Here is a 14,337-nt window from a genome sequence, read left to right on the forward strand (position 1 = left end):
CACACACACACACACACAGAGAGAGAAACACACACACACACACATGCAGTAACACACACACACACTCTCTTCATGTTATAAAAATACACAAAACTCCATGAGAAACTTTTATAATTGTGCCGTTTCTATACATTCTTCTCACCTACAAACAGACACATTTACAGCCCGCTGTATTTCTGATCACAGAGACGTGAATACCAAAACCTGACTGGACTCACTTGTGCAGCGCGCTGGGCGGCAGCTTGGACGGCTTCTCCATCTGGCCGTAGCAGGACGTCTTGGCTTCGGGGATGTCGCCGTACTCCTCCAGCATGGCCGCCGCCGCCGACGTGATGATGCCCAGGCCGTCCCGGACCCGCGCCTCCAGCGGGTAGTCCCAGTCGTCGTACGACACCGAGATCATCCCCGGCGGGAAGGCCTCGGGCGTCAGGTCCGGGTTCCCCGTGGTGAGCGACGGCACGATCCAGATGTACCCGAACCCGGTGAGGCCCAGGGAGCGCGCCTCCTCCAGGACGTAGACCGCCTCGTCCTTGGAGCAGTAGAGCAGCACCACCGGGGACTGGACCTTCTTGAGCATGATCTGAGACCTGCTGTCCTCCTCCACCGCGTCCAGGGTGATGATGTTCTGCAGGTCCCAGCCCACGAAGCTGGAGCAAGGAGAACGGGGACAGGAGGGACATGTTAATATTGAACTAATAGCCTATTAACTTTGCTCCGGTGCTGGGAAGGGCAGTTATAAGTATCCCTTATAATTAATATCATTGTTAAGTGAGATGTGAATGCTAATAGGTGTAAAGTGCTTATTGTCAGGGGGAACACATTAAGGCTGGATGGAGAATGCAGATGCTGAAGCTGGGCTGTGTGATGACTCAGCATGGTGATGATGATGCACCTATGTAACACTGCTGAGACAGAACATACATACAAATAGGTTCATTCATGTTGTATTACTCTTGTGGCTGATTGTACATACACTGTAAAATGTAATGAGTTGACTTTACTTGAAAAAAGTCAGGAAACCGATTGCCTCAACATTTCTAATAAAGTAGCTCCATCATTTTAAGTTCTTAAAGCTGAAAATAGTTCAGGCAACTCATGTAATTGCAGTAAATATTAGCATAGTTAAGTCAACATTATTGATTAGGCTAACTCAGTGATTTTCAACCAGCGTGCTGTGGGAGATCGTCAGGTGTGCCAAGGGAAAATGTCCAATTTCACTTGATCGGTCCCAAAAAAATATGATTTAGTTGCCGCAAATCACTTTTTGGCTGGCTTAGTTATGAAATACTCTTCCATGCTAGTAGGTAGCGCAATAATTACCTATCATATATGCTGTATTATGCTACAATGTGACATTTTCAACCTTTTTGGTTGTTGGTGTGCTTTTATTGTAGAAAATGTGCTGTGGGTTAACTATACGATGTAAATTCAGACAACTTAAGGATCTGAGTGAAGTTAAATTGAGTAGTTATGTTGACAATGAATAGTCATGTTTAGAGATTTACATCTATGAAGTGTTGAAGCTTAAATACTGTGAAGGAAGACATATCTGTATATGTCTGGAGCGGTTCCTATCTAGCTGTGTAGCCACAGCTGGAAGTAACGAGCGCTTATTAAAAATGATAAAGCATGTGTAGAGTTTTCTTTTCTTTTTTCTTTAATGTCCAGCGTGATGATATTCAGGGTGATGATATTCAGGGTGATGATATTCAGGGTGATGATATTCAGGGTGATGATATTCAGGGTCCCAGCGCGGCTGAAGAGCAGCAGAAAAACCGACGAAGTGGCGGCTATGTGAGTGATTAAAGAAAATATGATATCACAAGCTAATAGCATGCTGCGGTATCAGGAGGGACGGGCCCTTGGTGGCAGAGCTGGCAAAGTGAGGGACACACACACACACACACACACACACACACACACATACTAGGCTGAGTGTGACACACATAGGGAAAAGGGGGAATCAGTAAACTGGCGTGCAAATAGTGCACTGAGAGAGTGATCTGGGACGTGCTGTCCAGAGTGATAAAGGTCTGCAGGTCCCCGATGACAGAACTAGTAAAGAGAGACAGTGATACACAGAGACACGTTCATAGTGTAATAACTCGTTCGGGAGAGTGTAATACCGTAATAGTATTTTCTACACAGGGATCTGAGCAGCTCTGTCATCTTTAATCTGCACATGATACTGGTTTGGCACAGCACCCACCTGCCCGCATTCATCTCCATCAGACGGCCTGAGGACGTATGTAGCCATCCACAAAATATATGACCTCACTCTCATGTTATATATCTGGGCCAGTATTTCATCTGCAGTATTAATATGTTTCCACGCGGGTCAGTCTTGACTCACTGAGTTGACTGGCACACTTTCCCCTGCTGTGAATGATGGAAGTCCGCTGCTATGAAAGCCGTCTGCCGTGACTAAGTCGCTGTGAACCCGCTGAATGCTGACGCGGGGGAAATCGGCGGCGGGTAAAAGCAAGTAATTCGGCTTTTTTTGTCCGGCTTTTTTCTTTCTTGTTTCATAAATGAATGGCTTTTATTCCAACACGGAGGTCACATCGCTTCTGGAGGCGGTGCGAGTGTCGACCTCGGGATGTTAAATGCCTTTTCTTTATTACAGACGTGTAGCACTGCGGCGCATCTCTCTCTCACACACACACACACACACACGCACACACACACGTGTCGTAAACGCAGAGTGGATATTGATTGACGACAGAAGCGCGAACAAAGGGGGGAAAACGTGCACGGGATCCGACTCCATGTTTGGGCAGATTAGTTAAACTGTGACACGTTTTTTTTTGAGGAGCTCACGCTTCCCGGCTTCCTGATCGCGACACCTGTTTGAGGGACGAATTAATAATCCTATTCAATCAGCCGTCAACCATCTGTTGCCGCTCCACGTGTGATTACAACTCTTGCCTCCAGTGTTACCAAACACTGACAGCGGCGGAGAGTGTTTGGTTTTGACATGAAGAGTAACTGCTAATGAGAAAGACCCTCCTCGGCCGGGTTGTGATGTATCCGCCGGGTCTCGCCAACATCTCAACACTGCTGATCATGGATCATTAACTTGACTTTTTTTTGTGCCAAAAATGATGGCTTGCTGTTCTCTATTTTTTTTTTCTTTCTAGTTCTCTGCGGAGAGCATCAGTCAAAATGACCTAAAGGTGTGGCGAAAAGCCAACCGGCCTCTGCAGTAAACTACCTGTCATCTACTTTCATTTTAAGAATGCTGATGACATCCTTTTAGAGCCGGCTGTCTTTGAAGTACAGCTATTCTCAACCACTGGGCCGGTGGACTAGTTTGTTCGAGTTTTATTTTTAAAGATTACATTATTTTGTATTTTTTAAGATTATTTTGTATTTTTTAAAGATTAAATTATTTGTATTTTTCATTATTTGTATTATTTTTTATTATTTTTATTATTTTTTATTATTTTTATTATTTGTATTATTTGTATTATTTTTATCATTTTTATTTACAAAGCTAGTTATTTATCTAAATGTCCTTTTAGACGTTTGAATATCACCACCATGTGTTTTGCAAAGTGTTCGTTAGCGGACGTTCCTAAAGTGACACAAAATTATTCCATTTTTTTAAAGAAAAAGCGTAATAAGTGAAGTCTACAAAGCTGTAGATATACTACATACATTTGGATTAATAATGCGGGCAGTGATGGGTAAGCTGCTTATTTATTTTTGCTCATTACAGCTAATAGTGACATAACTGATTATACCTGTGTCCTCTATTGTATTGTATTTTATATAGTGTTGATGTATTTGTTGCTATATGGACTCATGAGTCTGAAATAAAAGACATACATATACATAACACTTATTTTTCTCATGTTTTATAGCCTTTCTCTCATTTCTTTGGGAAGACGGTCCTCAAAATGTTTCTTTAAATCCGCAGTGAGCCTTGGCTTGGACAGGACTGAGGACGCCGGCCGTGGTTTCCAGTGTGGATGCAGGAGATGAAAAATGCAAGGCCGAAACACTGTGCGCAGTAACTCCTGGAGAAAGTAAACTTCTCCGTCCTCTGGGGAAATTTGCAGCGATATCGAGAGAAGCTCACACACAAAATTGGAGAAATGGGTTCGTGGAAAAAAAATGCCCGCGCTGCAGTATGAGCGCATCAACGCGACTACGCCGCTCGTTATCTTCGGTTTTCACTGAGCGCGAGCTGTTGTCCTTGAGAGGTGATTTTGGGAACGATGACCCAAAATGGATGAGGTGGAGAAAGAAAAGTCCCATTGTTCGTGCGCTTCATAGACCCTCAGAGACCCTCTGTTTAATATAGAATCCTTCTGAAGGTGTTTGTCTACACTGGAATGTAATGTGTTTTTCCTGCAAGGTTTGTTTATACTTTTAATATATAATAATCCTGCAACATAAAGACAAGAGTAAGACTGCCTTTCCCTCATGTGGTGCAGATTTATTACCCTTCTGGCTCGCGGCATGGCTCCAGGGAGGATGTCAGTCGGTCGGTCGTTCCACCAACTTGATCCAGATTGAAATATCTCAACACTTACATGGGTGGCAATGAAATTGGGTACAGAGGTCCATGTTTCCCAGAGGATGAATCCTAATAGCTCTGGTGATTCCCCGGCCTGTTAAATATCTACTTGATGGATTGGCAATAGCCTCCGCGCAGACGTTCAGGGTCCCCTGATGATGTCTCCTACGGACTCTGTGGATCCCCCGGTGTTTCCTTTAGTGCCACCAAACAATTTATGTGTGTGGTCTTGAGAGAAAATGACTCAACCAATACTTTGGTTTATGAAAAAATACCTAACAAACCATGCACTTTGGCAAATGTTAGCATGTTCGCAAAACTACATTAAAATGGTAAAATTATACTATTCATTATCCAGAGTTTCTCCAAATAAAAGGGTTATAGTTGGAGGTTTTATTTGCTGTGACCCTACCTGTTGTCCACGGTAGTTTTCAGGATGTTGATGAACTCCTGGTAGCCGGGGAACTTTGACGTGACGATGGAGAAGATGTGCCAGTCGTACTCCTCCATGATGTTCAGCATCAGTAGCGCCTCCTGCTGGATGGAGGCGCCGAACTGGAAGAACGTCGACTTCACATCCTGATAAAAAAAAAAAGAAAAACACGAGGAGAGGGATGGAAGGAGGGGAAGAAGAGATTTAGTTGATATGCATTTGGATTTGTGTCTAACTTCATTCATTACTAATGCAAACGAATGCAAGAACAGTCAACAACGGAGCATTTAACATTTGGCAGTCCATCAACACCCTCACACACACACACACTCACACACACACACACACACAGATCGAGAGTAATAAGCTTCCCGTGGAGGAAATACATGGATGAGGGGCTCAGAACAATTCAATTAAGCCCAAATTGGATTGGTGCTGAGCAGGCGGGCTGCAGAACTCTGTGGATCTGGTTCTGGGGAACGAGGGTCACGTTCACTCCGAGGCGCTCGTATCCACTCCATTAAACCTGACTCACAATCATGTGCCACTTAATTCAGCCAGACGGAGACACGGGCTTGGACAGAGAGGACAAGCACTATTACAGGTGGACAAATTAACTGCATTCATTCATATCGGAGGTTTCGTATAAAATGAGTCATTATGGGCAATTAGGCGAGGTGAAATGAGTCACAATAAATGGGGATGAATGGCGAGGGAGAAAGAAAAAATTGAGAAAAAGAGTCACGCCAATGTCTGGCGAGGCGTCGGCTCATCTTTGGTTGGTGTGTTGCATGATTTGTTGTGTGTGAAGATTCCTGTTACCTTGAAATGTCAGAGAGTTCACACATGGCTTATCCTGACACCACTTGTCTCTGGCACTCTAATTGTGATGGACTTGCAGGTCAGGTGTGTGTGTGTGTGTGTGTGTGTGTGTGTGTGTGTGTGTGTGTGTGTGTGTGTGTGTGTGAGGTCGCAACCCGACAGCGAGGAAGAAAAAAGAACGATGGCTAAGAGGCACAGAACAAAAGGTTGGAGCGAAGAGACATGAGACAAATGAAGAAAAAAGAGATTCCGCCTGGTGTCACTTTGTAAGATCACACCTGCTCTTAAAATGAACAAATGTGCACTCACACACACACACACACACACACACACACACACACACACACACACACTGGCACACATAAAAGGCGCGCACTACATGTACACACCACCTGCAGCCTGCATCTACAGGACTTCATCCACAGTGCGACTAAACTTGGTGTGTGTGTGTGTGTGTGTGTGTGTGTGTGTGTGTGTGTGTGTGTGTGTGTGTGTTGCTCTGAGCTCTAGTTGTGTCGTGCACTGCCTTCCACCGTTCGCCTCAATCACATCACAGCTGATGAAAAAAACACCCAGGAAATACAATCTGAACAAAAACAAAAGTTATTCCTATTGAGTTGTCATATTAGTGAATTATCTGTTGTTGTGCAGCTCCTCTCCTGCAGACCGAGTTGCACGTAGAAGCGTAGATGCAACACGACCGAGTGGGATGGGAATGGACGCACACATAGAAAGCCGTGGCCGCGTACGGTGGATTGCACTTGTAACCGTATCAGTGCATTGTAATGTCATTTCCTCGCTATATGCATGACCTAGCTTTTCATTTGGCGCAGCGTTGATAGCCTCGGAATAATGTGGGTGTTATGTGTGTGACTGTGCGCCGCTCTCCCTATATCAAGTCTCTTGAGTGCTCTTTCAAGGTATTATATCTGTGTGAAGCCGGCTCACTCGATACTCCAACCAAGTGCTCTTCAGAGGCTCTCTGTGTAGCCTTGTGTGTGTGTGTGTGTGTGTGTGTGTGTGTTCTAATGGGGTAGGAACTGAAGCAACGCTCGAGCATGGTGGGACAGAAAGCGAGGTCATGCAATAAGACGTGTCACTTCCTGTCTTCGTCACAGCGGCGACCCGTACTCCCACACTTTGCTGCAACATACAGGCGACTGTGGGATGTATAGAATATAGAAAGGTGGCAGATATATGTGACTTTGTATGAGATTATATATCTTTTAGATATTTAACGACTAACATCTGAACCTGCCACCTGTTGGTGAAACAGCTGTAGTTAAAGTTTCTTTTCTTTTCATTAAATACATGAGTTTCTTTTCTGTGCTCGTGATACATATGCAGCTGCTCCTCTGTTTATTTGTATTTTCACATTAGTGAGTTATTAGTTTGAGGCACAGGGGCATTCTATCAATTCATAACAACGCTTTTCATTATTCGCTTTACCTGAAAAATCACCCAATACCAATATGCACAATGCATTGACGCCAAAGGCAACGTTTATGCAAATTGATTTCCAGCAAAAAAATAAGCTAACACTGGTTGTGAAATAATCTCTAAAGAATTCCGTTTCAATAATATGTTGGCGGTGTTTCATGTCCGCGTGTGTGGGCGGGTGTGTGTGTGTGTGTGTGTGTGTGTGTGTGTGTGTGTGTGCCCGTCTGAAAAGGATTCAAGCTCCAGGAACCCCAGGAGAGGAAGCCAAAACGGAAACCTTCTTCCTCTTATACCCAAAAAAACAAAAAAAGCTTTTTTCCTGCTTTCAAAATGAGGCTGGGCCCGTGCCTGCGCTCATTGGTGAAGGCCAACATCCTGTCTCTTTATTTCCACGGGATCTCATCCCGTGGAACCCAACAGCACCCGGCAGGGCTGCAACATTTGGGTTTTGGGTGTTGGGTGTTGGATATTCTCATTTTGTTCACACGGTCGCATTACAAAGAGAGAACGTGGAGGCAAAGTTCTGTCTTAAGAAAAGGGCAAGAAATCCACGAGATGGAAAGAATGACCTTCCTTCTGAGACTGAGAGAAGACATACACACAGCTAGATGGACAAAATGGACCAAATATATGTCAAAATAAGGACATTGGCCTTCCCTAACCTCACAGGTTCCAGGACTTTGTTGGCTCTAGAAGCTCAGTATCTCTTTACTGCAACCCCACATATATAAGTTTCAACCTAATTTAGAGAAACCCTGTGAATAGAATTCTTGGAATATATTTCTTTGTAACGAAAAGGGCAGTTTGTGTCGGTCCAGCCTATAACTCCTCTATTGAACACTGGAGTGAAGCAGCCTCTTAAGGACACTGACAACAAAGAAGTGAATGAATCCTCCTCCCCGTCTTCTTCCTCTCTCTCCCGCTGAGAGGGAGAAGACGCCACAACTTCAATCCCGTTTCTTCCATCTGAAGTCTCTCTGCTTAAACGTCTCTCTCCGGGAGAAACAAATGGAACCGCTAGATTACACGCGTGTGCTTCTTTGCGGCTAAATTCTTTCATCGTACGTCGTCTCGTTGCTCGCTACATTCGTGTTTTCTTCCAAGGTTTTGCCAGAGACAATAAGACACGACGCGAGAACTGACACAAAATAACAGATGGAAAAGGAAGGCCGCGCAAACACTGCGAGGAAGCAAATTAGACGGAGAGCGGCAGGCAGAAAAAGTTCCATAGAGACATTGAATTAGAGGCAGAGAAGGGAGGAAATGTTGATGCAGGGCAGAGAGAGAGAGAGAGAGAGAGAGAGAGACTGATGGAGTGACTAAGCAGCGTATGATTGTTTCTAATTGGGACGGCTCGCAATCCGTGACATCAGAAAACAGCCAATCGTATCCTCTCATTTCACCCTTGTCAAGTGTGACATGTCTCTTCCTCCCACTCACACCTTCAGCTAGCGGCGCCTTGCACACACACACACACACACACACACACACACACACACACACACACAGACAAACACACTCACTTTCCCTCGCGTCCCGTCTATCACGTTCACAGTCTCCCGCGCCCTAAATTGTCCCACTCTGTTGCAGACACACAAAGAGGCACACACACACACACACACACACACACACACGCGCGCGCACGCAGGAAAGTGTGTCTAAGTTGAGACAGAGGGGGATCTATTAATAGCAGTCCTCATATCCTCTGCTGCTGATAGCATCATGCACTGTCTGGTTTGATGACACACACACACATGTGCAAAGAAAAAAACAACAACTACAAAGACACACACAGATGATGTGAGTTTCACCGAGATAAATACGCACACACGGCAAAAACCTGTGTGTATTCGCCACATAAGGGTCGTCATGCACGTCCACGTGTGGCGTGTGTCTGCTGTCCGGTAGCGTCGTGTCTCTGCAGCGTCCACCGGAGGAGAAACGCACTCGACTTGACAAAAGTTCCTCGGCGGCCTCGGTTACTAAATATAAACAGACAGGCATAAAAATAGCTGCAGCGACAAACAAAAGAGCTCCAAATGTCTGCGGAAAAACAAACTGAAATGCCAAGAAGACGGCAGCCACACACACACACACACACACACACACAGAAACTGAATGATCACACGTGATTAGTGTGGACAGGAAACGCAGCGCCTTTACTCGACGGAGGTTTGTGGATATTATGTTCTGACAGGAAATGTAGCAACACATCAATAACTCGTCAATAATTGGATTTTTGTTTACCGAGGCCACATTTTATGGTTGTAGACAAAGAAAACAAATCATATAAACTTCAAAAAGCAATTTTCAGCCACTTGAGGTGTAAAGCTCGACCTTGGTCGGTGAATGCACAACATGCAGTACGCGCTACATATTCTTTGAACGAGGCCATGCATACATTAAATACATTTGCAGCTCGGCTGCTGCATTGTTTAAAGCAATCCAATATAATGTAGTGTGGCCGGGTAAGCGCTTATGCAATATCGCATACACCGATGCCAAACAGACCCACTGGGTGGAGGGAATGTGTGCTGCACACACACTCCCAACGTATAGGCTGGCACCGCTCACTGCGGCCTCCCACTGTGTGTTTGAGAGGAAACAGAATTGACGAATTAAAGGGAAGCCAATTAGTAGAAAAAAGTTGAACCTTTGCGGAAACAAGAGCTGCTCGGTGGGTAATGAGGATTCAGACATGTTCGCTTTCCGAGGTATATTCTGTATGTTTGCCAAATAAGCAAGACATCATTAAACTGACAAATGTCAGCGGGAGGAAATTATGTCATTATATTAGGAGAGAAAACGTCCCACCAATGTGAAGATCCTTTATATCCTCTAATGTCAAACAGACAGATGAGATGTAGATGAACGAAGAACAGTTTCCAGAAAGATTTGAAGTCATTAATGTGCTTGAATATGTGCAACTTTTATTTATAAAGAAGGCACAGACGTTCTCTGTGTGGAGCAGAGAGGCGCTGTCCATGGTGCTGAAGCGTGTGCTAACGTTAAATAACTACAAGTCATTGTTAGTCAAATTTATGGGTGAGAGCAATATTATGAATATGATATAATAAGATAAACAAAAAGAGGAAGTTCAGCTCTGTTTTCGGTGCAGCACATTATACCAACCGGACACTGGACTAAACATTGTGGAGCAGCAAGGCGCTGTCCATGGTGCTGAAGCGTGTGCTGACTACACAAAAAGACATTGTTATTGCAATATTATGAATATAATATGATAAGATTTTTAAAAAAAAAGGAACCAGGGAGATTCTACTGCCTTTTTCAACGAAACAAAACAACGTCTCATTAATAAAAGAAAGCAAAATGCACTAAAAATGTGACCGGGGATTGTTTTGTAAACAATGTGTGTAATTATTATATTCTCCGTAGATGACGCCACCTGCCTGCGGGTTGTTCATCAGCAACCGGCACCCCACTGGAATCGCACAAACCCAAACAAAAAGCAAGCCGCCACATGTTTTTCTCTCCATCTCTTTAAACCCGGGGAGAAATATTGTTGCGCTAACAATCGTTGCCGTGAAAGAGTCTTTAACTTTCACGCTTTATGCTTTATGTCTACAGCATTCTGATGCACACGGCTGCAACACCGAGCCTTTATTAGATTACAGTGTTTCTAGCACAACACAGAAAGCAGATATCAGGATGGCACTGTGAATGTGAGTGTGTGTCCTTTGAGTGTGTGTGTGTGTGTGTGTGTGTGTGTGTGTGTGTGTGTGGTTAATAAAGTTCCTGGTGCGAACAGAGGGGAGCAGAAAACCTTCGTTTGTTTATTTTGGATAATAATTACAGAGCCTTCAACTGCAATATAAGCTACACACACAACCACACACACACACACACACACACACACACACACACACACACACACACACACACACACACTGCTGTATTTGACGTCAGAGGAATATTTTTGGCATGAATGCGGCCCATTTTAGCGGATAACACACACAGGGAGAGAGAGACCTATTCAAAGTGTATCACAAAGGAGCGTGTGTGTGTGTGTGTGTGTGTGTGTGTGTGTGTGTGTGTGTGTGTGTGTGTGTGTGTGTGTGTGTGTGTGTTATTGCTGTGGTTCCTCTGTCAGGACTTTTTAACAAGCAGTCCAGCCCCCACGGGGAAACACTGACAAAATAACATCATCTCCTCTCTCTCTCTCTCTCTCTCTCTCTCTCTCTGTCTCTCTCTCTCTCTCTCTCTGTCTCTCTGCGTTTGCCCTCCTCTCCCACTCACTCTCTTCTCTAATAAGTCCAATATCTTTCTATCTGTGTCTTTCTTCCTTTCCGCTAACTCTCTGTCCAGGGGCTCTGCCTTTTCTCGCCTCCCCCTATCCATCTTGGCCTCTCTCGCCCACTCCCCATCTCCTCTAATAAGGCCAATATTCTGCTTCCCTCCTCTGGGACCTAACCTTACATCTGAGCAGGAGCTGCTGCTATCGGTGCTGGGATGCATGTAACGACACAATATGCCCACAAATTACATTCATGGAAAGTAAACAACCACATACGGCAGTCAGACTTTATTCAGGTGTAACACGGCGACTCCCAAAATCACACGAGCGGTGCAGCATCGGGGTCATGCAAAGGTTAAAGGTGAACCACTCCTGTCTTGGCAATCTGATTACTGTCTCCCTCCGCAGCTCGTTATGTATCTGTGCATTACTACGCCTGCCTTCTCCACACTGCACACCTGTGACATGCACACAACTTCTCATCATTACAGCCTCCACAGTCATAATAGAGTCCTCATTATGAAAATTGTCATCACTGTCAATATCGCCATTATCAACCGCCACACACATCCTAATTATTCTCTTCATTTTAGCTGTCCTGCACCCATCATTCCTAATTCCGTCCTCTCGCTTCCTTTCTGCAGCTCTTCCTCCTTTTTTTTCCCCATTTCATTTAATGGTCTTCTACTTCCTTGGTGCCTTTCTCTCCATCTGTCCCACCTCACAGTTTGGCATGCCTTTGCATGAACACAAAAGAGAGAGAGAGAGAGAGAGAGGGGGGGAAAAAAGGTAAATCCGACTGAATGAGGAGATGTGCTAATCACAATAAAATAGGACTTTGAATTAGGAGTCGCGGTCCAATCCTCACCGCAGTGGCGCTTTATTGAATATATAATATTCCTCCTTTGTCGGGATTACTTGTTGAAACATGTTTTCTTTTTTGAAGTACTGAATATAGTAATCCTGTATGGAGGCACTCGGCGTGCAGCCGCCTGAAAGGGTTTTTAGAGAATTGAAGCGTTTAGGATGAGAGTTCAGCGCGAGGCGACGGGATTCTGAGCGATGAAATCGTGAACCTTATCTGAGGAGCCGTTTATTAGCAGAGATAATGATCACTTCCACCCTCGCACAAACGTTTGCATTAAGTCAGTAGGAAAGAAAGAAGTGTGTGGTGATGCACACACACATGCGTGCACTAAATTCAGAGTAAAAGGGATTCATGTGTGTGTGTGTGTGTCTGTGTGCCAGTGGGCTGCGCATCATGCCGAGTTTATTCCAAAGACACAAACAACATAATAAAAACCTCGGCTCAAACAGAATGGAAGAACACACACACACACACACACACACACACACACACACACACACACACACAAATATCACTTGCAACTGAGCTCTGCTGCATTAACACCACGGCAAATATTTGGATGCTGAGCAGATTCCCCGGGACCAGATGTTCCAACGTTCAACTTCAGATGACGGCTTTGTTCAGCCAGAGTCACGCTTAACAGCACAGACCTCAGACCTGCTTTAATGTGAGCTTCAGTATCGGTCATCCCATGTTGTGCTCATTTGAGGAAACCTGGTCGCCTCTGGCACGTCGCTAAATGTCTGTCAGATGTTTGCAGAACTGGGCAAACTGCGCTCACTTGGCTTGAGTTTCTCTCGACCAGCCCTCCTCCTCAGATGCTGAGAGGGGATTAATAACCGGGTGCTTCATGATTTTATATCATCCGGCCGTTTAGAAAGCAGGTTGACACAGTCGTCCAGTCAGAATTAGCCGCAGGCGCTCTGGTTTTTAACCACAATCTACAATTAAGAACCTTTAAAACCACTTCCTGTTTCAGGAATAGTTCAATAATTTGGAGAATACTCAAATTGACGCGATATGGATACCTTCTCCGTCCATTTGATATGAAGCTATGGTCAGAAGATGATTAGCTTAGTTTAAGTTAGCTTATCTTAGCATCAGGATTGGAAAGAGAGAGAAAACTAGCCGACTCTAAAGCTCACTAATTAGCATGTAATATCTTATTTGTTTAATTCGAACAAAAGTGAAGTCTAAAAATGACACGTTGAGATGTTACGGGTACAGGAAGTCCAGTCTTTATGCTAAGCTAAGCTACTGAATCTCTTAACTCACAGTATATCGTGTTGTGTTCACAAAGTACATGCCGTCTCCCATCATGCCCCTCGCTTCTAAGCTGACATACATCTATGTTGGGGTAAATCAATAACCGCATAATGTGGCGATAGCTTCCTCCGCAGAGATGCATCAGTCAGCTGTTACGCTCGTCACTAAATACACGGGCCGTCGGTGATTCATCATCGACTGACACCGAGGGACCGGCTTTGAGGAGGACGAAGCGGAGCAGGAGGGAGGGATGGAGGGAGGGATGGAGGGAGGGAGGGAGGGACGAGTGGCAGGAAGACAGAGCAGCGCCGTCAGGGAGCAAGTGGGTAAAAAAGAAAAGAAGAAGGGGACGGTGAAGGGGTGATGGAGGACTGGTCACAGAGAGAAAGTGGAGGATCCTGAGAGATTTGCATCTGTGCTTTCTTTCCGACTAAGATGAGAGGATCAATCTCACGTCGGCGTGTTAATTACCGACATGAAGTCAGTCACTGTGTAGCAGAGCTGAGCAGCTACACGCTGGAGCTATGTCTTGATGAACAAGGAGGTTTCTTCCATTCATCCCGTATTCTGTACAGCGCCTGAGGCTGCAGTCGCAGGTTTGACACCGTTGGCGAGGTCAAACTTGGCAATTTTACTCTGATTACAAGGCTTCAGGTGTTAGATAAGAACACGTCTGTTGGATAAAACAAACAATAGGATGTGTTCATTCCACTTCAGACAGAGCCTCC

At 44.8% G+C, this 14,337-nt stretch overlaps 1 protein-coding gene across 1 annotated transcript in view; it reads right to left on the reverse strand.

Annotated features, from left to right (window-relative positions):
• grin2aa (glutamate receptor, ionotropic, N-methyl D-aspartate 2A, a) overlaps positions 1-14,337 on the reverse strand; it is a gene marked incomplete at its 3' end in the record, with an annotated part of 135,412 nt that overhangs the window by 44,354 nt on the left and 76,721 nt on the right. Inside the window, exons 3-4 of the mRNA XM_079232606.1 lie at positions 4,938-5,104; positions 219-647 (exon numbers count right to left, since the gene is read on the reverse strand). Of these exons, the coding sequence (XP_079088732.1) occupies positions 219-647; positions 4,938-5,104 (596 nt within the window). The remainder of the gene's footprint in view (positions 1-218; positions 648-4,937; positions 5,105-14,337) is intronic.

This window comes from Taurulus bubalis, assembly GCF_910589615.1.
Source record: "Taurulus bubalis genome assembly, chromosome: 17".
NCBI lineage: Eukaryota > Metazoa > Chordata > Actinopteri > Perciformes > Cottidae > Taurulus > Taurulus bubalis.